Source organism: Theropithecus gelada, chromosome 7b (genome assembly GCF_003255815.1).
Source record: "Theropithecus gelada isolate Dixy chromosome 7b, Tgel_1.0, whole genome shotgun sequence".
NCBI lineage: Eukaryota > Metazoa > Chordata > Mammalia > Primates > Cercopithecidae > Theropithecus > Theropithecus gelada.
In genome coordinates, this window is record NC_037675.1 from 65,925,801 (window position 1) to 65,951,623 (window position 25,823).

The following is a 25,823-nucleotide window of genomic DNA, read 5'->3' on the forward strand; positions in this document are numbered from 1 at the left end:
ATAATTTCCATTTGGGGCCACACAGAAGGCAGCAAAAGTCTTGAAAAAATATTTAGAAAGAAAACAGTGACTTCTAGTTAAAAACAAATGGGAGAGCATTGTAAATCAGTGCAGCCTTTTCAGAGAGCGAGGCACATACACTCTGTGGTAGCAATTTCACTTCTGTCTATAATATTTTTTTAAAAAACTAAATACCCACAATAGAAGACAGTTAAATGAGGTATAGAATATTCTATTCAGCTCTTTAAAAGAATGAAGAAAATCTACATATAATATCATAGAAAGAGATCTATGCTACACAGAAAAGTGACAAAAGCAAGTTGCAAAGAATTGTATATATAGTATTACCCCACTTATTACCAAAATACATTTTTTTTTTTTGAGACAGAGTCTGGCTCTGTTGCCCAGGCTGGAGTGCAGTGGTACGATCTCGGCTCACTGCAAGCTCCGCCTCCCGGGTTCACGCCATTCTCCTGCCTCAGCCTCCGGAGTAGCTGGGACTACAGGCTCCCACCACCACGCCCAGCTAATTCTTTTTTGTATTTTTAGTAGAGACAAGGTTTCACTGTGTTAGCCAGGATGGTCTCAATCTCCTGACCTCGTGATCCACCCGCCTTGGCCTCCCAAAGTGCTGGGATTACAGGCATGAGCCACCGCGCCCGGCCACCAAAAAACATTTTTAAGGCATGTATTCTTATACATGTGTATATGTTGGTGGAGGAGGATAAGGAGGATGTTGTATGTGATTGTCTTATGTTTTAGAAAGTTTAGAAAGGATTCATACCAAACTCTTTTTTTTTTTTTTTTTTTGAGATGGAGTCTCGCTCTTTTGCCCAGGTTGGAGTGCAGTGGCACGATCTCAGCTCACTGCAACCTCCACCTCCTGGGTTCAAGCGATTCTCCTGCTTCAGCCTCCCAACTAGCTGGGATTACAGGGATGCACCACCACGCCCAGCTAATTCTTGTAATTTTTAGTAGAGATGGGGTTTCGCCAGGCTGGTCTCGAACTCCTGACCTCAAGTGATCCACCCGCCTTGGCCTCCCAAAGTGCTGGGATTACAGGCATGAGCCACTGTGCCTGGCCCATACCAAACTCTTAGTAGTGGTAACCACTAGGGAGTAGGATGGTGACAGATGTAGGAGGAGAGAACTTTTTACTTGATACATTTCTCTATATTTTTTAAACAATGGAAATATATTGTATAATAACTTTTTAAAAATGAAAATTAATTAGTAAGCACAACTATAAGAATTTAGTGTCTGACCTCTCCAAAAGTTTTACTTACAAAAACCAGATTTCTTAAATCTTTAAATATATAGTAGATAGAATTTTAAGTGGTAAATTAGTTCTTTGATAGGCATGATAACATGGTTTTCTATTTATTCTTGTGTTGTGTGCTCAATTTTTTTTTATGAGAAATCTTATGTTTGAAATATGTTAGCATTGACTCTTTTTGTTGTTTCAAATATCCTCATAGGAATAAGAATCTTGATAATTTCCTCATGGCATTATTGTACTACTTAGCTCGTTACTTGGAAAAAAACTCACTGGAAAAGAAACCCAAAAGCTATATGGTGTAAGTAAGATTTTATAGTGTGCTTTAGAGTTTTTTCACTGCCAGTATTAAAAGTAACTTTTGTCTAGGATAAAGAGATGATGGAAATTTTTAGATCTTTGAGATGTACTGAGACATTTTACATAGGAAGAGTGTGTCAGTTTTTAAAGCTCACTGGATAATTTATATGTGTATTCCAGTAACAAAATATTCCAACTGATACAGACTAGCACTGCACAATAATGAGATAATGAAAGCCATGTATGTAATTTAAAATTTCTGGTAAACATATCTTAAAAATGTAAAAAGATACATGTGAAATTAATTTTAATAGTGTCTTTTATTTAACCCAATGATGCAAAAAATATTATCATTGCAACAGAAGTTGATATTAGGAAGTTATTAATGAGATACGTTACTTTTTTGTAGTAAGTCTGGTATCTAGTTTATACCTATAATATATCTCAATTCATACTAGACACATTCTCAGTAGCCACATGTGGCTAGTGGCAGCCATCTTGAATGGTGCAGATATAGTTGTTGTTTGTGTGCTTTTTATGCTTACAAAGTTCTTGCTAAAGGGCTTGTAAGCATCCAATTAAAAAACATCTAAGAATTAAAAAAATTCATAGATTTGGCCAAAGTGGCATTCCACATCACAGGAAAAAATCCAAGGTTTCTTAGGCTACTTATAAAGAATTTAAATGCTTTAGCTTTAGGCAGAAGTGGCACAGAGGTGTACACCAGGGCAAGAATCTGGGAACTCAGAGTACAGAGCAGAACAATGCCTCTCAGCCTTGGTGACCTTTTGCAAACCATGGAACTTTCCACGTGCCAGGCTGCCCTCCCCAGTAAGTGTGGAACCAACCCAATGATTTAGCTGTTAGGAATGCTGGGTAGAGTAATTAACTTGTTGCTGCAGGATGTTTTCAAAACGCAAAACCCTGTATACAATCAAGCAGTTGGAAAAACATCTTATGGACGGAATAAATGTATCTGGATGGCAGTTTTGTAAAGAACCAAATAAATAATTTAAAAACTCTTGTTCCTGTAAAACCATCATAATATACAACATCAGTGTTATTTTGGGACTGTATTTCACAACAGGGCAGCCAGAGCATGAAATGTTTCTATGGTAGCAAGCAAAAGGGTTTAAAGCCAGCTATGGACTTAGAAGGTTTGAGGATTCTTACTATTTCCAAATAGAAACTTATTAGACATTTTTTGCACTTTGGCTTATATTTTTATGGTATTTCCTCTTCTGAGGCTTATTGCTAATCTAGCAAAAAGATTTGTTTAATTTCTTTTTTCTTTTTTTTTTTGAGATGGAGTCTCGCTCTGCCACCCAGGCTGGGGTGCAGTGGTGCAATCTTGGCTCATTGCAACCTCTACCTCCCAGGTTCAAGCGATTTTCCCAACTCAGCCTCCTGAGTAGCTGGGATTACAGGTGCCCACCACCACGCCCAGCTAATTTTTGTATTTTTAATAGAGATGGGGTTTCACCATGTTGGCCAGTCTGGTCTCGAACTCGTGACATCAGGTGATCTGCCTGCCCCAGCCTCCCTTAGTGCTAGGATTACAGGTGTGAGCCACCATGCCTGGCCTACTTTCTTAATTGATAAGAATAGATAATAAGACAGGTTTTCTAGTTAAAGATGCAAACAAACATATTAGAACACAGTGGTATAAGGCAGACTGTTCCTTAGAAGGAATCAGTTACTCAGATTGACAAAAACAAACCAATCAAAGCCTTAAAAGTATGAATTTTGGCCGGGCGCGGTGGCTTACGCCTGTAATCCCAACACTTTGGGAGGCTGAGGTGGGTGGATCACAAGGTCAGGAGTTCGAGACCAGCCTGACCAACATGGTGAAACCCCATCTCTACTAAAAATACAAAAATTAGCTGGATATGGTGGCACACGCCTATAATCCCAGCTCCTCAGGAGGCTGAGGCAAGAGAATCGCTTGAACCTGGGAGGCAGAGGTTGCAGTGAGCCGAGATGGCACCACTGCACTCCAGCCTGGTGGACAGAGCGAGACTCTGCCTTAAAAAAAAAAAGTATGGATTTTATGGTGTGATTCTAAAAATAAAAATTACAACTCTTTATTTTCAGGCTTCCTGTGGTCAGTTGGTTTACTTACTATAATAGAATTAAATGTTGATTGCATTGAGGTATCTGCACAGAAGAAAAAAATTGATTTCAAATACCAAGATAGAGCATAGGGATAGTAATAGCATTTAATTCACAGAGTTATTATACAGAAGTAGATGAGACAGTGTTTCTTAACCCAGTGCATGGCACTTGGGAAGAAAGCCTACAGCCATGAGAGGAAAGCAGAAAAGGGTGAAAATGGATGGCAAAGGTATACTTAGATGATGTCAGGTGATTAAAAGCCCTACTTCCAGAAGAAGAAGTCTTATCTCTGTTTTACAAGTGAAGAAATTAAGGCTCACAGAGGTTAAATAGTTTGTTGGGGATTACGTACTATACCTAGGAGATTACATTATAGTTCCTAGGTGGAACTGATGTTAGAACCCAGGTCTGTTTAACTCCAAGGCTTGTGCCTGAACCACTGCACAACATGCCCAGCACTTCCCACCAGTCAACTGCACTGTTTTCCAGAGTTTATCTGTCCATAATTAGAATTTTTAGCTTCTGAACAATTATGTATGTACTGTCTGTTTGTTTGAGACAGAGTATTGCTCAATCAACCAAGCTGGAGGGCAGTGGCACAATCTCGGCTCACTGCAACCTCCACGTCCTGGGTTCAAGTGGTTCTCCTGCCTCAGCCTCCTGAGTAGCTGACACTACAGGCATGTGCCACCATGCCTGGCTAATTTTTTATATTTTTGGTAGGGATAGGGTTTCACCATGTTGGCCAGGCTGACCTTGAACTCCTGACCTCAGGTCATCCACCCACGTCAGCCTCCCAAAGTGCTGGGATTATTGGCCTGAGCCACTGTGCCCAGTCTGTATGTACTTTTAAACATAATATCATATGTACTTTCAAGTTATTATAATCTTCATAATTATAATTTTTAATGGTAGCATAGTTTTCCATCAAGCCAATGTGTGTGCATTGACTTACCTACTAAGAGGCAGTATATTGTAGTGGTTAAGGGTAAAGATTTTGATGCCTGGGCTACATCTCGTGGGAGACTCACTCATAAGTTAGGTTAATAAGCATCAAGTCCTTAAACAATATCTGACTGTATTGCTGCTCCCTTTATCCTTCTGTATTAGTCTGTTCTCATGCTTCTGATAAAGACTACCCAAATGAGTAATTTATAAAGGAAAGAGGTTTAATGGACTCACAGTTCCACATGGCTGGGGAGACCTCACAATCATGGTGGAAGGCAAATGAGGAGCAATGGCACATCTTACATAGTGGCGGGCAAGAGAGCGTGCGCAGGGGAACGCCCCTTATAAAACCATCGGATCTCATGAGACTTATTCACTATCATGAGAACAGTACGGGAAAGACCTGCCACCATGTTCAGTTACCTCCCATTGGGTCCCTCCCATGACACATGGGAATTATGGGAGCTACAATTTAAGATGAGATTTGGGTGGGGATATAGTCAAACCGTATCATCTTCTATTTTATATATTATGGCAATTTCTAGTTTTTCTGATATATAAATAATGATTGCATTGAATGTCCTCATGCATAAAAATTTCCTCCTAATTTTGGATGATTTTTTAAAAAGAATAAATTTCCAGGAGAGATGATATTGGATCAAAATTTATGATAATTTCTATGGCTCTTGAAATTATTTTCAGTTTTTTCCCCAAAGGATTATGCCAATTTTCTTTTACAAGCAATGCATAAGCACATCCATTTCAGCAAAATTTTGTCAGCATTATTGTTTGCATTTTTAAAGAATGTGCTTTAAAAATGAACCACTAACTGGGTTTGTATTTAAGGCAGTTTTACAAAATTAGATGAAAACAGTATGGGGGAATGGTTTCCAGACACAGAAATGTGGTGCAAACAGGCCACCTCTGCCTGGAGTTTTGTATATAGGTTAGCTTCTCTTGAGTATTTTTTTTTCATAGCTTTTTCCTTTTTTTTCCATTTCAACACATCAGTCCTTTATGTATATGTGCATATGTGGTCTAGGGACCACTTGCCTTGGAATCATTTGGGAAGATTGTTTTAAATTTCCTGGGCTAGACCCAGACTCCTGAGCCAGAATCTTGGAGAGAGGATTGCACTGGGAATTTGTACTTTTAGCAAGTATCCCCAGTGATTCTTTCATAATTCATAGGTTTATTAAAACTTGAGAAGCATTGGCCTAAAAGCTTCAAGGCATTCTTTGGTGGTTGTAGTTTGATTTGGTTGTTTTCTACAGCAAAAGAAGAATATGAGCTACTGGCAGCTCTGGCAGAGTAGGGTGACCAGTGAGGGTGGGGCTGCTGAAGGAAACAGGCACAGGGGTGTGGCCACTGGGGTGCGTCTGGAGGGGTGTGTTTGGGTTATATGGCATTTGGGCACTTAACGTTGGAGCTCACTTTATTCCAGAAATCCATTTTATTCCAATGACTCATAAGCCTTTTCATCACATGTGATAACATTTTCTGCTTTGAAATGTCTGTATTATCCTTAAATACACCCCCTTCCCCTCATGGCATATCTTCTTGGAGTCAGTCTAATGGTTATATCAGAAGGGGCAGTCATTTGTCCCTGTTTAGAGTAAATATCATTTGGTGTCTAGTGACACCTCACTTTTCAATAAGAGTACAACTCACTTTTCAATAACAGTATGTTGGAATGTATCATCAGCAATATTGTTTCCTACTGTATTGTACAGCAGAAACTTAAAATCTGGCTTCAGACATGCTGTAACCTAAGAACAGTTTGTCTTTAAGAAAGTTCATTTGCAATTCAATTGGAACTGCGGCTGGTTTCACAGGGAAGCAGTGTTATTGTAATTGATGCCAAAGTTCCCAGAGTAGTAGTCCACAGATGCCTCCTTAGCAAACACAACTACACTCAGAACTGAGTGTCGGTCCTTGTTCACATGCTGAGCCCCCAAGCTCAGTAATGACATAGAGAACACAGGGGACGCTGAGGTACATAGCCTCCATGGTTGTTTTAGGAAAATAGCAGGAAAGTAGGCTGCTAACTGCCTCAGCAACCAGTATAGATAATTTGTTAGTTGAGCTGTTCTGTATAAATTAGGACTACCTGCATATAAAATTGGGGATACATAACATGAAGTATAATCTAATAAAAAAGCAAAAATAGGCCGGGCGTGGTGGTTCATGTCTGTACTCCCAGCTCTTTGGGAGGCCAAGGTGGGTGGATCACTTGAGATCAGGAGTTTGAGACCAGCCTGGCCAGCATGACGAAACCCCGTCTCTACTAAAAATAGAAAAATTAGCCGGGCATGGTGGCAGGCACCTGTAATCCCAGTTACTCGGGAGGCTGAGGCAGGATAATTCTTTGAACCGGGAGGTGGAGGTTGCAGTGAGCCAAGATCATGCCACTGCACTCCAGCTTGGGTGACACAGCAAGACTGTGTCTCAAAAAAAAAAAAAAAAAAAAAAAAGCAAAAATACACCGTAAACTTGAGATGCTGATTCCATTGATTAAATACAAAGGGACTTTAAGGATTTTCCTATATCACTGCTTAAATAAAATAAACTCATTGGTAAGTGAAGTCTGTTGACTCACTTGTATTTCTTTCAAAATAGTTTATGGCTGGGCACACTGGCTCACACTGCCATCCCAACACTTTGGGAGGCCAAGGGGAGGATCACTTGAGTCCAGGAATTCAAGATCAACCTGGACAACATAGTGAGACCCTGCCTCTACACAAAATAAAAAAAGATTAGATAGGCATAGTGGCGTGCACCTATAGTCCCAGCTACTTAGCAGGTTGAGGCAGGAGGATTGCTTGAGCCCTGGAGGTTGAGGTTGCAATGAATTATGATTGCACCACTGCACTCCAGCCTAGGTAGCAGAGCAAGACCCTGTCTTAAAAGAAAAAAAAAATTTATAATTCTGACTTTTTGCTAGTTAATATAGGAATTTATGAAAATTAACCCAAATTCTCTTTTTTTTGTCCCCCCCCCATCAGAGGCCTTGTAGAGAAAAAAGAAATGGAATTGGTTTTAAGTGAATTAGAAGCAGCACAGAGGTACTTGGCGCAGAAGTACTGTATCCTTGTGCTGGGCTTGGCAATGCCGGATAAGCATCACATGTGCTGTGGAAAGTAAGCACACATTTTACACTTCATTAGATCATCACTCCATCATAGACCCACACCCTTAAGATGCTTACATTTGGCTTTGGTTAACTTGAGAAAATGTTCCTTCTTCTGTTGTCCAGAGTAATTGGGCTCAGGTGAGAATCTGTCCCAAACCCTTGTAATGTCTCCTTTGAGAGAGCGAAGTGCATGTGGAAGAAATCTCAGAATCTCAGCTGATATTTTTAAAACTTTCCACTGCTTGAGATTGAGTGACATGGTCTCTCAGTGAAATCTTGCTCTCAACCATGAAGGGCTCTTGCTGCCAGACTTGGCTCCCCTGGGCAGGAGGCCTTGTGGGGCTGGTAGTGCAGGGGGATTAGGTGTCTCCCTACCCTTTCACTGCTTATTTTGCAGCAGCAACAATTGTGAGTAGGAGCTGCTGAGGTGTGGATTCTAAGATGGTTCTTTGTGGGAAGATCATTTTTACCTTAGGATGACTATTTTTACACCACTGTAATTAAAACTTAAAGAGGAGTCTCATCACAGGTTTGGGATCACAAGGTCGAAAATATCAACCCTTAACTCAGAATCTCCTTCTCTGAGTTTCACAACAGGCCCCAGATCTACACCATGTCAGCCAGAACAGCTTTTTTCCCCTATAGGAAAATAATTTTCCCCTCCATAGGAAAAGAACCTAGTATATGATGTGTCTCTTTCTACATTCTCCACATTTTCAAAGACCGGCTTTGTTAATGAGCATACTTACACAGTTGTTGGTATATACATTTTTGTATTCTGTATTTCTGGGGTACTTTCTCTTATTATTCTGATTATATGATTTCACTTACCACTTTGAATAGGATTCTGTTATGTAACATACATATTTGCTTAACCATTCTTTTTGTGTACATTTGCATAATTTTAGTTTTTGTGTGTTATAATATTTCTGCATTGAATAGCTTTATACAAACTGCTTTGTTCATTTGGACTATTTCCTTGTGGCTTATTTTCCACAGTATATTTACCTAGAAGGCCACAAACAGTTTTGTAGCTCTTGATACATACTGCTAGATTGTTCTCTAAGAAGGTTAAGACATTTTGTATTACCATCAGCAGTACGTATATCTGGTTGCGTTGGATTTTATTACTTTAATATTTTTGACAGTTTAAAGGTGTATAAAAAGCTTAAAGATGTTTTATTTGACTGAGTATCTTTTTTTTTTTTTTTTTTGACGAAGTCTCACTCTTGTCCCCCTAGTCTATAGTGTAATGGCACGATCTTGGCTCACTGCAACCTCTGCCTCCTAGGTAGTAATTCTCCTGCCTCAGCCTCCTGAGTAGCTGGGATTACAGGTGCTGCTACCACGCCCGGCTAATTTTTTGTATTTTTAGTAGAGATAGGGTTTCACCATGTTGGTCAGGCTGGTCTCCATCTCCTGACCTCAGGTGATCCTCCCACCTCGACCTTCCAGAGTGCTGGGATTGCAGGCGTGAGCCACTGAGCCCGGCCTTGACTGAGTATCTTTTATGATGGTGGAGGCTGTGGTCTTTCTGTGTAAAATAATTTGCTGCCTGCCTGTTCATTTAGTTTTAACCATCTATTAAATGGAAACTGGGAATTTGTATAATTTTTTTTTTTTTTTTTTTTGAGACAAGTCTTGCTCTGTGGCCCAGGCTGGAGTGTAGTGACAAGGTGTGATCTCAGCTCACTGCAACCTCTGCATTCCGGGCTCAGGTGATCCTCTCACCTCAGCCTCCTGAGTAGCTGGGGCTACAGATGTGCACCACCATGCCCAGCTAATTTTTCTATTTTTAGTAGAGATAGGGTTTCTCCATGTTGCCCAGGCTGGTTTCAAACTTCTGGGCTCAAGTGATCTGCCTGCCTTGGCCTCCCAAAGTGCAGGGATTACAGGCATGAGCCGCTGTGCTCAGCTGAAAATTTGTATAATTTTAAAATATGTATCCCATAGCAAGGATTGGTCATTTGTATTTCTAGTTTGTTGCTTTCTTTTTGGTATTTATGTTTTTACATATTAGGAAAATGTTTCACATTTTTATTTATTTGAATACGTCTACCTTGTTTCTGATGCTACTCGAGAGTCATGCAAGTTCTTGCCATTCCTAGGTTAAACTATTTACCTTTCTTTCCTAGTTTTAAACAATAAGGTTTTAAAAAAATGTTGATCTTTGATCTATTCGAGGTTTGTTACAACATATAAGAAGAGTTATGAATCTTAAGATATTTTGTCTTTACTAATATCCAACTTTCCAATACTTAGTGATTTTAGTCTCCACACTCTGTAACATTTCTTATTTATTAGGTGTTGAATTTTTCTAATATTTTAACCCAATTTGGGGAATTCCTATTGAGTTTTATTGATCAGTTTTTCTGTTATAAATACAGGACTATATGGCTGATATTTTTCTTTGATTTATTCAACTCACGTTGAGTGCCTGTTATGTGGTAGTTATGGTGCCAAGTGCTAGGGTGCAAAGAACATACAGTCTTCAAGGAGTGTGTACAGTCTAATGGAGGAGTCATCAAGTAAGGAAAGCAAAGATTGCTGGTCAGTACAATAGCAGCATAGACAGATAGTGGGCACCCGTAGCAGGAGAGTGAGGGGTGTCCCTTAGGGACACTTGACTGAGGAGCATAGGTGGGAGCCAGGCAGGAAAGGGTGTGACTTAACATCTGATAACAAGAGTCGCTCCTCTTACCTTTGGCAATGTTCTATCTGGCCATTTTGCCTATTTGAGATAAGTTGCTAGTTTGTCCTAAAGATAAGTTCCTTAAACTAGAATTCCTGAGTCAAATAGTATGCACATTTAAATGTGATATATCATGTGTAAATTTTAAGAGTCTTATTCAAGAACACATGTTGCTGTGACAAAAGATAAATGGAAAAACATAATTTGAGGTCCCTTTTTTGGGTTAGTCTTGGTAATTGAAAATGCTTCATGAAATTCTGTGTTTATATTTTGCTGTTCTTACCCTATTTTTCCAGTTTATTTTTTCTTATTACCCAACTCTTACTAAAAGTTTTGCTTAATCTGTGTTTTAATGTCTTTCATTTGAGCATCAATTTCTACCCTCCCATATAATGAACTTTACAAATATGAGATGTGGTTGCAATTTTTTTTTCTTTTTTCACTTTTTCTGGATGTTCCAATCTTTTCTGACTACCTACAAAAAGAAAAGGCAGGACAGAGACTGTATGTGGCTAATTCAGTCTTTTTTTTTTTCTTTTTTTTTTGAGATGGAGTCTCGCTCCGTCGCCCAGGCTGAAGTACAGTGGCACTATCTCTGCTCGCTGCAACCTCTGCCTCCTGGGTTCAAGCAATTCTCCTGACAGCCTCCCGAGTAGCTGGGATTACAGGCACACACCAACAAGCCTGGCTAATTTTTGTATTTTTAGTAGAGATGGGGTTTCATCATATTGGTCAGGCTGGTCTCAAACTCCTGACCGCAGGTGATCCACCCACCTCAGCCTCCCAAAGTGCTGGGATTACAGGCATGAGCCACGGCACTCGGCCCTAATTCATTCTTTAGTTGGGTAGATTTTTTTCCAAGTTACCTAGGGTCTGAGGGGCACAGGCATATATTCTCTAATTTCTTCTTGGCTATTCATAAGGAGCTATATTAGTTTATAAAGTTAAAAAACAGATATACATATGAAGTTTCTCTCGGCTGGAACTTGATATTTATTGATGTTTGCATCGATATACTTTCAGTTCAGGCTCACTTTCTTTGTGTTTTGGTTGTTTCTTGTCATTGTTGGCCATTTCGCTTCTTTCACACCCCTGTTTCTATAGTGGTAGATGTCCTCGATCCACTTCTGAGGCCCACCATCTGTGTGATTCGATTCACCATGTGTGTGTGATTTTTCATGACTTGGGAATACACTCTTAATGTGTATCCCTGACAGCACCCATTCTTTATTCTACTACATCCGTTCTGCAGCTTTCAAGTTTTTGCTGCTGCAGTTCTTTTATGGAGTTGACAAATTTGGTTCTGCTTTCCAGCATGGGACCATGAAAATGTGGCACTCAGGGAGTGTAACTGAGCAGTGGCCCCAGCTGTTGCGCCTGAATCCACCACCAGGTCTGCACTGAGGCCACATGTTTTAGCCTGTTTGGGTTGCTATAGCCAAGTACCATAGACAGGGTGGCTTATAAACAACAGAAATATCTTTCTCACAGTTCTACAGGCTGCAGGTCTAAGATCAGTATACCAGCATGGTCAGGCTCTGGTGAGGGCCCTCTTCTAGGTTGCAGACTGCCAGCTTCTCATTGTATCCTCAACATGGCAGAAAGAAGATGACAGAGCTTTCTGGGGTCTCTTTTCTAGAACACTAATTCATATATAAGGGCTCTATGTTCATGACTTAGTTACTTCCAAAGTCCTCACATCCTGATACCATCACACTGGGAGTTAGGATTTCAACATACGAATTTTGGGAGAACACAAACATTCAGCCCATTGCACCATGCTTCCCATAGGCTGCCTCCTGCCAGTGTCTGAGTGCAGCAGGCCCATTCCTCACGGTTGCGGGACTCCTCTGACTGACAGCTTCAGCTCGAGGACTCCCCTTTGGCCTGGTCAAAACTTTCCTAGAGCTTTGCCACTGTCTGAGTTCCTTCCTACCCAGACCCTCCTGCCTTTCCTCTCTCACAGGGTCAGACATGCATTGAGGTGTGACGGCGCTCCTTGCCTTCTCCAGTTCTCTCATTTTCTGTCACCATCGTTTCCTCCAATAAATCTCATGTCCAGTCCTGTCTTGGTGTCTGCTTCTGATAACATATCCAACATCATAGCATTTTTAAGCTTTGCTGCCATGATTACTATTTTTTCTTTTTTTTTTTTTTTTGAGACAGAGTCTCGCTGTGTCGCCCAGGCTGGAGTGCAGTGGCGTAATCTCAGCTCACTGCAAGCTCCCCTTCCTGGGTTCACGCCATTCTCCTGCCTCAGCCTCTCAAGTAGCTGGGACTACAGGCGCCCGCCACCATGCCCTAATTTTTTGTATTTTTAGTAGAGATGGAGTTTCACCATGTTAGCCAGGATGGTCTCTATCTCCTGACCTTGTGATCCGCCTGCCTTGACCTCCCAAAGTGTTGGGATTATAGGCGTGAGCCACCACGACTGGACTTTTTTTTTTTTTTTTGAGACAGAGTTTCACTCCTGTTGCCCAGGGTGGAGTGCAGTGGTGCAATCCTGGCTCACTGCAACCTCTGCCACCACGCCTGGCTAATTTTTTGTATTTAGTAGAGACGGGGTTTCACTGTGTTAGTCAGGCTGGTCTTGAACTCCTGACCTCAGCTGATTCACCCGCCTCGGCCTCCCAAAGTGCTGGGATTACAGGTATTTCATCACCGCGCTAAACCAATGTTTTTCAAAGTACAAGTTACAACACATTAATGGATCTCAAAATCAATTTAGTAAGTCTTGAAGAGAATAGACTAGAACTTTAAAAATCAGAGTACATCATAAAAAGTAAAAGTAAGTATTGTTTTAGGAGACTTTTGTTTCAGTGTGTATTGAGGACTCTATTAAATATATTTCTTTCTGTGGGTTACAGTAAAAAATAAAAACCACAATGAGATACTATTTCATACCAGTCAGAATGGCCATTATTAAAAAGTCAAAAAATAACAGATGCTGGCGAGGTTGCAGAAAAAAGGGAACCCTTATACACTGTTGGTGGGAGTGTAAATGAGTTCAACCACTGTGGAAAGCAGTATGGCAATTCCTCAAGAGCTAAAAGCAGAACTACCATTCGACCCAGCATTCCCATTACTGGGTATATACCCAGAGGAATGTAAAGCATTCTGCCGTAAAGACATATGCATGCGAATGTTCGTTGCAGCACCGTTCACAATAGCAAATACATGGAATCAATGGAATCAACCTAAATGCCCAACAATGACACACTGGATAAATAAAAGGTGGTATGTTTACACCTTGGAATATTCTGCAGCTATAAAAAAGAATGAGATCATGCCTTCTGTGGGAACATGGATAGAGCTGGAGGCTATTATCCTTAGCAAACTAGCACAGGAGAGGAAAATCAAATACTGCATGTTCTCATTTATTTATAAGTGGGAGCTAAATGATAAGAACTTATGAACACAAAGAAAGAAGCAACAGATACTGGGGTCCACTTAAGGTGAGAAGGGTAGGAGGAGGGAGAGGAGCAGAAAAGATAAGTATTATGTACTGAGCTTAATACCTGAGTGATGTGATAATATGTACAACAATCCCCCGTGACTCGTGTTTATCTATGTAACAAGACTTCACATGTACCCCCAAACCTAAAATTAAAAGAAAAAAGAAACCCAAAAGGACAAGAGCATATATAAAATAATGGAATTGTTACATTTAATATCTGTGATGAGCGTGGTATAGTAGTAGATATAACATAGAGATACTTAGAAGTTGGGGATGTTTCAGCATCAAAAATACCTTTCTGTGATCCAAAAACAGGAAGCTTTTGCTGGTGTCTAGGGCTGCTGGTGGAGGTTTAGCTTGCTGTAGACTTCATTGTTTAGAAAGAAGTAGTGTTTTCTCTTGACAAAGTTTTTAAGAAAAGCATTATGATAAAATTACAGTTATCTTTACAGTTTCCTACTCAATCATTTACAATATCACTATTGACACTGATCTCTTGTCTTTAAAGTGTCACTTCTAGTTAGAAAACTAGGATTTAAGGTTAAAAAACCTGCTCTTGGGCTGGGCACGGTGACTCACTCCTGTAATCCCGGCACTTTGGGAGGCTGAGGCAGGCAGATCACGAGGTCAGGAGATCGAGACCATCCTGGCTAACGTGGTGAAGCCCAGTCTCTACTGAAAATACAAAAAATTAGCCGGGCGTGGCGGCGTGCGCCAGTAGTCCCAGCTACTCAGGAAGCTGAGGCAGGAGAATGGCGTGAACCTGGGAGGCGGAACTTGCAGTGAGCCGAGATCATGCCACTGCACTCCAGCCTGGGGGACAGAGTGAGACTCCATCTCAAACAAACAAACAAACAAACAAAACAAAAACCTGCTCTTAAGAAATGATTTTAGCCAGGCACAGTGACTCATGCCTGTACCCAGCACTTTGGGAGACTGAGGCAGGAAAATCACTTGAGCCCAGGAGTTCAAGACCAGCCCGGGCAACACAGTGAGACCCTCTCTCCAGAAAAAAAATTTAAAAATTAGCTGGGCATGGTGGTGCATGCCTGTATTTCCAGCCACCTGGGAGGCTGAGGTGGGAGAACTGCTTGAGCCAGGGAGCTTGAGGCTGCAATGTGTCGTGATTGTGCTGTTGCACTCTAGCTTGGGTGACCGACCAACACCCTGCCTCAAAAAAAAATTTTTTTTAAATTTCTCATACTTAAGGTTTAATCTTTAAAAACACATATACATTGCAAACTAATGTTGGGATAAACAGCAAACTATAAACAATTATACCATAATTAGAGAATTTATAATATTTTTTAGTTCTCGGCATAATTGTACCACTGAAGTAATTGTACTTTTTCCAAGGCAATTTTTATATAAACCTTTAAAGGAACGCATATGTTTGAAAGTAGGTGATGGCCTCTGTTTAGCACTAGCTCATTTCCAGATGGTGCTAGTCATTTTTCCACCGTGTGCGACATAACCCATGTTTCCTCTGCCTGCTGGATAGCAGTTTATAGAAGAATGAGCGTAGATTTCACCACCCACATAACAAATTCCATACAGGTCAGACGCTGAACAAAGGACATAGAAGACAGACTGGAACAGGTTTTTGCCATGATTCAGAAGTTTATATTGTTCTTTTGGTGGCTTTTACGTAGGAGGAGATGAGGACAATGTTTTTGCCAGTTGTGGTGATTAACTCATTTTAACATTTCACTTCTTTCCGATTTCAGTAAGCTAATATTTGCATGTGTGTTTTCTGATTTTTCTCTCTCAGATATGTGTTACCGAAGTGAACTGGGGTCTGCTTGCCTGATGCAGTCAGGTGAAACATCCACACCATGGTTTGTAATATCAGGAGAAAGGAGAGCATTTATTTGCAGATCGCCAAGGAAGTAGAATCAGGCAGCTCTCGCTTAAGACCTGACCTCTCTGATGGCTTGCAAGCAAGGGTTTTTAAAGGCAGGAGTAAATTTTAGGAAAGCAGAAGTTACAGGCAAAATTGTAAATCAATACATGGAGGTTATATATTGGTTTGGACTAAAAAGGCAGGATATTTTGAAGCGGGGCCTTACAGGTCATAAGCAGATTCAAAGATTTTCTGATTTGGTTAAGGTAGAGCAGCTTTGTTTAAAAAACTTGGGGTCTGTAGGAAGATGTGTTAGGTCTGGCTCGTGGACATGACTTCTTCTAGGCCTCTCAGGAAGAACTTTAGAACAATGAATGCAGTCAGAGTTCAGTCCTCAGTCTCCTCTTATCTGAGGTCTACATGCCAGTGGACCCATTTGGTGAGGGTCTGAGTTTCTAAAAAACAACCCAGGGACGTATGTTAAAATGTTATTTTTACTTTATATAGAGAACCAAACATCTTGTGACTCTAACTTCCTTGGCTGTCTTTTAAGCTACTGTTACCTTCTTGCTTATCAAGTTGCTCATTTACTTCTCAGAGCTAGCTAGGTGCCTGGAATTTCCCTTAAAGGAACTCAAGGCTTTCCTTTATTTCCATGTTTGGGGGTGGGGGTGGGGTGGCAGGTCCCTAAGTGTAGGGGGGTTGGTCCCTGTTTTGTCTCATATGCACACTTAATATTGGACTATAACACGTTATGCTATTTATCTCTAGGATTAAAGATTTTAGTAGAACCAGCAGTTTGGGTGCTGTTAATTTAGTGCTTTCATGTCTCTTGAGAAGTAGAAGCATGTGCCTTTAAATGTCTGAGGAACCCTGACATCCCAAAAGCTTTGGCAGAATTTTGATGAACATGTTCAATAAAAGTTCTCTGTGTTTTCCAAGTTAAGATATGAAAACCTCCTTGGTGGCAGGCACATGCCATAGTTAGATCTTTTCTTTGGTGATGGCCAATGCTGGCTCCACCCCCACCTTGACCCTAGCATTTATACCTTCTTCCACTGTTCTCAGTGCAGCTGTCACTTGATGGGTGACCAGAGAGGCTAGCAGTGGGGCTGACGGGGAAAAAGGGAGTCTTTTTGAAACTCAGGTGTATAAATTATCCCTAAGCCCTGTTCCTCTGCCCTTACCCCCAGTCACATGCTGCACCAAAGCCTCTTTCCCCTCCCCTAAAATACATCCCTTTGATACTGTCTTGTATAGAGCAGACCTTGCCCTTCATTGAAACCTGATTATACCTACAGCAGCAGGGGGCAAATAGGGGAGCACAACTTTTTTTTCTTCCCAGCCCAGAAGTCTGGGACTAAACTTTGTTTCCCTTTAGGAATGACAAATCATAAAATATACTTTCTTCATTTTGATTTGGAGCCAAGAGTCTAAGGTAGCAAGAAGGAATAAGAAAGCATCATAACAGGCCACTAAAAATCTCTAGATTTACTACCAGGCTGGCTTTCCCCTCTTTCCTTTGGGTTGTGTCCTCAAACATGGAATGCATGGCGTCCGTGCTCACCAGCATGGTGGCCACTTGCCACAAGTGGCTAGTGAGCACTTTGAAATGTAGATAGTCCAAATTGAAACATACTGTAAGTGAAAAATAAGCACTGTACACAGAAAATCTAAAAATGAATAAAATATCTCAGTACTTTAGAAATATTGCTTCTATATTGAAATGATAATGTTTTGGGGGGTTTAGATAAAATATTAAATTAGCTTCACTTGTTTCTCTTCACTTGTTTTTCTTCTAGAAAATTTAAAATTACATTTATGACTTGTATTGTATTTCCACAGATTGTATTGTTTAAACCCCATTTCTATTTGCAGACAATTTTGAGAGGCTTAAATTTTGTTATTTTAATTTTTTTAAATTAAATTAAATTAATTTTTATTTTTTATTTTTTTGAGATGGAGTCTCACTTTGTCACCCAGGCTAGAGTGCAGTGGCACTATCTCGGCTCACTGCAGCCTCAACTTCCTGTTCTCAAGCAATGCTCTCACCTGGCCCCAAAAGTAGCTGGGACTACAAGGTGTGTGCCACCACTCCCAGCTATTTTTTTTTTTCTGTGTTTTTTTGTAGAGATCGGGTTTCGCCAACTTACCCAGGCTGGTCTTGAACTCCTGAGCTCAAGCGATCCTCCTGCCTTGGCCCCCCAAAGTGCTAGAATTACAGGTGTGAGCCACCACGCCCAGCCAATTTTATTTTATAATCAATAAAATTTTAAATTTATAATCAATTTATTTTAAGTATATGTACTTAATATAAAAATTATAAAATACCAAAAAAGACAGGAAAACGACTCAAAATATACCAGCTAGAAATAAATATGTAGAGCTTTTAACTTTGAAGTCCCCAAATGTATTCATTGTATGCACCCATTTCCTGGGCGCATTTCTATTTCATATGCAGGGCTAAATCAGAATGGTAAGAAGAAACCCACAACATTCTGTACTTAATTTTTGCAGTATGGGTTACATCAGTTTGCTTTGGGCATTAAGAGAGAAAGAGTTAGGCCAGGCGCCGTGGCTCACACCTGTAATCCCAGCACTTTGGGAGGCTGAGGCAGGCGGATCACCTGAGGTCAGGAGTTCAAGACCAGCCTGACCAACATGGAGAAACCCCATCTCTACTAAAAATACAAAATTAGCTGGGCGTGGTGGTGCATGTCTGTAATCCCAGCTACTCGGGACACTGAGGCAGGAGAATCGTCTGAACCTGGGAGGCGGAGGTTGTGGTGAGCCAAGATCGTGCCATTACACTCCAGCCTGGGCAACAAGAGTGAAAGTCCATCTCAAAAAAAAGAAAAAAAAAAAAAAGAGAGAGAAAGAGTTCCAGTGTGTATGGCAACTTGAGGGAAAGTGGAAAGAGGTTCATGTTACCTTCTCTTCTTCTTCTTTTTTTTTTCTCTTTTTTTGAGATGGAATCTTGCTCTGTGCCCAGGTTGCAGTGCAGTGACGCGATCTTGGCTCACTGCAACCTCCACCTCCTGGGTTCAAGCAATTCTCCCTGAGTCAGCCTCCTGAGTAGCTGTGATTACAGGCAACTGCCGCCACGCCCGGCTAATTTTGTATTTTTAGTAGAGATGGGGTTTCTCCATGTTGGTCAGGCTGGTCTCGAACCCCTGACCTCAGGTGATCCACCTGCCTCGGCCTCCCAAAGTGTTGGGATTACAGGCGTGAGCCACTGTGCCCAGCCTTACCTTCTCTTCTAATATCTAAAAAAAGAACCCAGAAAGAAAAGGAAAGAAAGTGTGTTTCCTGGGCAATCACTCTCATTTCAAAACCGTGCTAAGATGGTGCTGGTTTGCCTTGTGCTGTTGTGAGCTCTGCTCTCGATCTCCCAGAATGCATGCTGACTTTATTCCCAAAACAGACTTTGGCTGGTTTTCTTGCTTCAGCTTGGCAGGTGTTCATGGTCTCTGGTTTCAGCTGGCAGAAGATTTACAGTTGGTTACGGAAGAGGAGCTTTGAAAGGGCAGAAATTTCACATCAGCACACCCCTCAGGTGGAGGCCTCAGGTTGCACAGAAAAGAAATGCTGAGGGTTGCTCCGAAAAGTTTCCGCTGAGCTCTGTTGTTCAATATGTTTATCTGCAAACTATTTTAAAGAAAAAAGCTTATTCTCCTCACATTCCAGTTATGAGGACAGATGTGGGTATCTGACAGGCCTGATTTTTAGTACAGGATCTGCCCCTAATTAAATATATGTCTTTGGACTTAAGTCTCAACTTTAGTTTCCTCAGTTGAGAATTGGGAATAATAATGTTGACTATACCGTAGGGATGTTATGAAGACCAGATATGATCATACATGTAAAGGGCTTAGCATGGTGCGGGATGTTATGAAAACTAGATACGATCATACGTGTAAAGGGCTTAGCGCAGTACCCGGCACATACTCCATACTTAGTCCATGTTCACTGTAATTGCTATTGCCGCAGTTCTTTATTGAAGACTTGCACATGAAGAAACCAATATATAATGAAGAGAGTCTGTAGGAGGGGAGGGGCAGGCCCCAGTAACCACCTCTTCGGCCTCATTCCCCAAGTGAAGGGCTAGGTTAGGCCCATTCAGACCAGGAAGTCCTTGTGAGAAGGCCGAAGGTCCTGTGAGATTTGGGTCATCTTTCCCAGACTGTGGGAGTTCAGGATGGTTCTGGAGAGCCTGGTACCAAGGCCAATCCTCAGAGTCACAGTTCCTCCAAGGAAGGCTCCAACAAAAGCAGAAGCAGGTCGGGCACCTTGGCTCATGCCTGTAATCCCAGCACTTTGGGACGGTGAGATGGGTGGATAGCTTGAGCTCAGGCATTCGAGACCAGCCTGGCCAACATGTGAAACCCCGTCTCTACAAAAAATACAAAAATTAGCTGGTCGTGGTGGCGTGTGCCTTAGTCCCAGCTACTTGGGAGGCTGAGGTGGGAGGATCACCTGAGGCTGGGGAGGTCAGGGCTGCCGTGAGCCATGATCATGCCACTGTGCTTCAGCCTGGGTGACAGAGTGAGACCCTGTATCAAAGAAAAACAAATAGCCAGTGTGGTGGTGTATACCTGTGGTCCCAGCTTCTTATGAGGCTGAGGTGGGTACCAGGCTCTCCAGAACCATCCTGAACTCCTACAGTCTGGTGGGAGGATTGGAGGGGGGAGGATTGGCAGGTGGGAGGATTGCTTGAGCCCAAAAGGTTGAGGCTGTAGTGAGCTATGATCACACTACCGCACTCCAGCTCTGTCTTAAAAAAGAAGCAAAACTAGGATCAGCCTTGAAGTGTCCAGGGTCTGGCCTTGGCTGCTGTGACTGATGAAGTGATTGCAGATGCATAGCCCCCTCAATCAACTCTCAAGGGCTCCCCAGACCAGATCTGGTTTCCTAATGCTGGGAGTCAGAATCAGAATTGTTAGGAGGGGAGGCCATGTTCACTAATTGTGCCCATGCCAGTTTAGTATGGTTTTTTTTCTTTTTGAGATGGAGTCTTGCTCTGTCACCCAGGCTGGGATGCAGTGGCACAATCTCGGCTTACTGCAAGTTCTGCCTCCCAGGTTCAAGCAGTTCTCCTGCCTCAGCCTCCCGAGTAGCTGGGATTAGAGGTGCTCACCACCACACCCAGCCAATTTTTGTATTTTTAGTAGAGACGAGGTATCACCATGTTGGCCAGGCTGGTCTCAAACTCCTGGCCTTAAGTGATCCTCCCACCTCGGCCTCCCAAAGTGCTGAGATTACAGGCATGAGCCACTGCGCCTGGCCAAGTATAGTATTCTTAACATTGAATTTGTGTTCCAAGGACTCCTGGTAAGAGAGAAGACTCAGGTTTGCCCATGCCCATCAAAAGGAGGAGCACACTGCTGTTCTCAGTCTATTGGTTGTTTTGGCATAGATCTTTGTGGCTTTTGTTTCTGTTTCTTTTTGTACCCAATAGCCATAACTATTGTTTGCTAATTATTTTCCTTTTCTTTATTGCAGCCTTACCTTCTAGTTCTCTGCTTCCTCTTTATCACCTTTCCACTCTCCTTACCTCCCCAACACTCAAATTACTAGAAGTCTTTGGAAAAATACATTTCCTCACTGGTTTGTTTACCCCAAATTTATATCGATTAACTTTTTACCATTCTAGGGATTTTTATCTGGGTAACATAGGAAGTTGAAGAAGAAAGTATTGAGACTCTTTATGAAGGCCTTTTGATAGCATTTGTGTAGCTGAAAATAATCTTGGGGCCAAGATAATGACCCTAACTTTAGAGGAATATAAAGACTAGGTCCCTGAAAGATTGAACTTCCCTCTCAAGTTGTGACTTGTTATGTTACAGGGAGAAAATATCAGATACACAGAAAGACTGGAAGTTCTTTGAGGTGAGTCACTTATGTTTTGGTGCTTTTTGATATGAAACAATTTATACCAACAACAAATGACCATTTGTCAGACACTTATTTTTAGCGAATATCCTTTCTAAAAAGGATGCTAACAAGCTATGTGCTATACCTTAAATTGTTGGTCTGATCTTCCTTGTGCAAAAGTGAGTACATGTGTAATTTTGCACAGTGTTTCAGGAATATTGGGAAATTGGGTCATCTGGGTTTGTGTCTGCTTAGCTGTGTTATATAGGCAGGTGGGAGTTTTCCATTTCACAGCTAAGGATTGTGATTCTTGTCTATTTTTTGTTATAGTCCTTTTACACTTTCTGTACATATGTGGCTTGGATTGTCTTCCGACGTCAACACTTGACAGAGATTGAAGAAGAAGTAGGGAGACTCTTTCGTACCAATATGTTCAACATTCCTCGCAGGAGGCGTGAAGATGAGGAATCAGGAGGGGAAAAGAAACGCATGACTTTTGTTCAGTTTAGGTATGACCTTTTGACTTTCCTATGCTCAAGGATATTTCTTTTCTTCCTTTCTTCCTTTCCTTTCTTTTCTTTTCTTTTTTCTCCTCTATTTTATTTTATTTTATTTTTTTGAGACAGAATCTTGCTCTGTTGCCAAGGCTGGAGTGCAGTGGCACAAGCTTGGCTCACTGCAACCTCCAACTCCTGGTTCAAGCAATTCTCCTGTCTCAGCCTCCTGAGTAGCTGGTATTACAGACATGCACCACCACGCCTGGCTAATTTTTTGTATTTTTAGTAGAGACAGAGTTTCACCATGTTGGTCAAGCTAGTCTCGAACTCCTAACCTCAGGTGATTCACACACGTCAGCCTCCCAAAGTGCTGGGATTACAGGTGTGAGCCACCGTGCCTGGCCTCGTCTTCTTTTTTTCAGACAGCATCTCATTCCGTCACCCACGCTGGAAGGCAGTGGCATGATCATAGTTCACTGCAGCCTCAACCTCCCAGGCTCAAGTGATCCTCCTATAGCTAGGACTGTGGGCATGCTGTCTCGCCTGGCTAATTTTTGAAATTTTTTGTAGAGATGGAGGTCTTGCTATGTTGCCCTGGCTGGTCTCGAACTCCTGGACTTAAGTGATCCTCCCGTCTTGACCTCCCAAAGGGTTGGGATTACAGGCATGAGCCACTGCACTTGGCCTCAAGAACATTTCTAGAAAACAGGGTTGTATGACCTAAATGTCACCTTCCTCCCCAACAGGAGAATGATGGCAAAACGCCCAGCAATTAAAAAAGCCATCAACATGCGTTCTCCAGTCATGTCTACTCTGCTGCCATCTCTCAGAGAAAAAGCTCAAAACGTCTTTGAGAAAAAGTATCATCAAGTAGACGTCAGATTCCCAGCTGAGATGCAAAAGCATGTGGGAGCTTTGGACTCTGTGTCCATGCCAGTGTAAGTGGCTTGGCAAGAGAAACATGAGTGCCTTGAGGTGGCATCCCAGGTGGGACTGGAAGGGGCAGGGGCCCTCTGCCAGGGAACTGAGCCATGATGACAGCCCCCATTTTCTTACTTCTGCCCTGCTGCCCTCCTAGTTTCCTTTCTAGAGAATCTTGAGGTACACCCATCTAGACCAGAAAAAAAATTGCTAGAAAGTGGTGCTAGACTCCAAATAGTTCTAGTTTGGAGGAGTGAGTAACTGATTTATTTATTTATTATTATTATTATTGTTATTATTATTATTATTTTTTGAGACAGAGTCCCTCTCTTGTTGCCCAGGCTGGAGTGCAGTGGCCCAGTCTTGGCTCACTTCAACCTCTGCCTCCCGAGTTCAAGTGATTCTCCTGCCTCAGCCTCCTGAGTAGCTGGGATTACAGGCATGCGCCACCAGCCTGGCTAATTTTGTATTTTTAGCAGAGATGGGGTTTCTCCATGTTGGTCAGGCTGGTCTCAAACTCCCGACCTGAGGTGATCTGCCCGCCTTGGCCACCCAAAGTGCTGGGATTACAGGTGTGAGCCACCGCGCCCGGCCCTGTAACTGAATTTTTTTAAGGCTGAGGTTTTTCTATTAGTAGAATCATTTTTGAGAAATGTGGGAAGCGCTACTACAAAATCTTGCTAAGAATTTACTTTTGGACTCATATATTAGACTACAGTAGTAGTTCATGGAAACAGGGAAGGTTTTTAAAAAGGGAGAGAGTGTATCTTAGCTTTAGTGTATATACACACACACATACACACAACCACAATCACAGTCTCAACTCTCCACGTCAGTCTTTGGCCTCACCACTTCAGCTGTCCCAATAATTCTTTTCACAGAGTTGGCATCTTGGGGGAGCCTCGATGTCTATTCAACCCCCATACGCTTCACCCCCTTGATCCAGAAGAAAACACAAAATCATTTGGGAGACATCCTTCCCTGATGGAAACAAATAACATAAGGATTCAGGATACACTGGACTTGGTCATGAAGACACTGTGCTCTCAAACATCATGCCCTAAGTAACCTGGTACATTCCATTTCTGTGATAAGTCCCTGTATCTCAAGTAAACTACTTTGACTTTATAGAAGATGGTTATTCGTTATTATTAAGCTTTAAAAATTTTTCAGATTGTCTGGTTAAAAGTTGAACAGCAGACAAAGAATTCCTGAAAGCTCTTGAAAAGCTCATTTTCCTATTTTTAGTAGTTTGCTTTATTGTTTATTTATTTATTTGAGCTCTATGTGACTACTAAGAGTAATGTATTAGAACATTTAGTCAGTGCTCTAGTGTACTAGTGAAGAAACATTCGTTTATTTTTCGAATTTTTTTTTTTTTTTTTTTTTTGAGACAGAGTCTTGCTCTGTAGCCCAGGCTGGAGAGCAGTGACGTGATCTCGGCTCACTGCAACCTCCACCTTGGTCAAGCGATTCTCCTGCTTTAGCCTGAGTAGCTGTGATTACAGGCGTGTGCCACCATGCCTGGCTAATTTTTTTGTATTTTTAGTAGAGATAGGGTTTCACCATGTTGGCCAGACTAGTCTCCAACTCCTGACCACAAATGATCTGCCTACCTCAGCCTCCCAAAGTGCTGGGATTACAGGTGTGAGCCACTGCACCCGGCCTTGTTTGTTCATTTCTAAGTTCATTTTTGCCTTATGAGATGTCTTCTTTGGTACACGGGGAAACAGAACTTCATAATTAAAAAGGCAAATTAATACTTTTTAACTTTAATCTCTTTCTATGACTATATTATTATTGTTATTACTGGCATTGGGATTTAAACTATATCAGATTCATTTAGAAGCCTTTTAACATTCGTTCTTTCATTCAACAACAAATATATATTAAGCCCCTATTCCATCCAGAGCCATGTACTGTGTTATGTAGGAAAAAAGATGAAGACAAACACAATATCCTCCAGGTCTATGTAGCAGAGAAGATAAATAAAATACATCATCACAATATAATATTAAATATGTTGTTAGCCACAGAAGTGATAAACGCACGAAGTGCCTCAGGAAGACAGAGCCATGGAGCAGTCAGTTCTGAGGGCAGCAGGAGAGTTCTGATTTGAACTTAGCTTTGGGGGATTCGGTGGTACTGAAAGGGAACTTGCAGTTAGAGGAAGAGCGCTTGCAAAGCCACAGAGTTGGGAAAGTGGACCCTGTGACTGCGGAGTGCCAAGAGCATGGTGTCTGCAGTAGGCAAGCCTGAAAGGTCAGCTGAGTCCTGGACATCCAGCTAGGGAGGAGTTGGATGTTATCTGGTAGGCAGTGAAGATAAAGAATCACTAATAAAACCAATTCACTAGATGGAATATAGAGCTGTTGATTATATAATATCATTTTAAAAGTCTTGTAAGGGTATAGAATTTAGTCACCTGAAACAATGGGACTAAATTTGCCAGGCCACAGGTTTATCCTCAGACTTCAACATCCTCCTTCCGGCATTCAGCTTCATAGAAAAACTGTACACCTTTCCCAGATTCAATATCCAGGGCAGAAGAACATCAATTCCAGCCTATTGATATTGGGGCAGCTTTTTAAACATGCACTCTGTCTTTACCCTCTCATCCTTTATTACCGACGTCAACTCTTGGACTATTGGCTAACCCTGGTTGGCCTTTTTTTTAAAGTGGAGAATTAGATTATAATAAACTCTGTTATAACAAATTTTTAACTAGAATATGTTGACATGGTTTTTTTGTTTGTTTTTTGAGACA

General features: G+C 41.5%; 1 protein-coding gene across 1 annotated transcript in view; it reads left to right on the forward strand.

Moving 5' to 3' along the window:
* The window catches only part of PPP1R36 (protein phosphatase 1 regulatory subunit 36), a 43,563-nt gene extending 19,377 nt beyond the window's left edge, over window positions 1–24,186 (forward strand). Inside the window, exons 7-12 of the mRNA XM_025392380.1 lie at window positions 1,479–1,577; window positions 7,645–7,779; window positions 21,611–21,653; window positions 21,969–22,147; window positions 22,882–23,073; window positions 23,938–24,186. Coding sequence (XP_025248165.1) covers window positions 1,479–1,577; window positions 7,645–7,779; window positions 21,611–21,653; window positions 21,969–22,147; window positions 22,882–23,073; window positions 23,938–24,124 — 835 coding nt within the window. The 3' untranslated portion in view covers window positions 24,125–24,186. The remainder of the gene's footprint in view (window positions 1–1,478; window positions 1,578–7,644; window positions 7,780–21,610; window positions 21,654–21,968; window positions 22,148–22,881; window positions 23,074–23,937) is intronic.
* The last annotated feature ends 1,637 nt before the right edge of the window (window positions 24,187–25,823 follow it).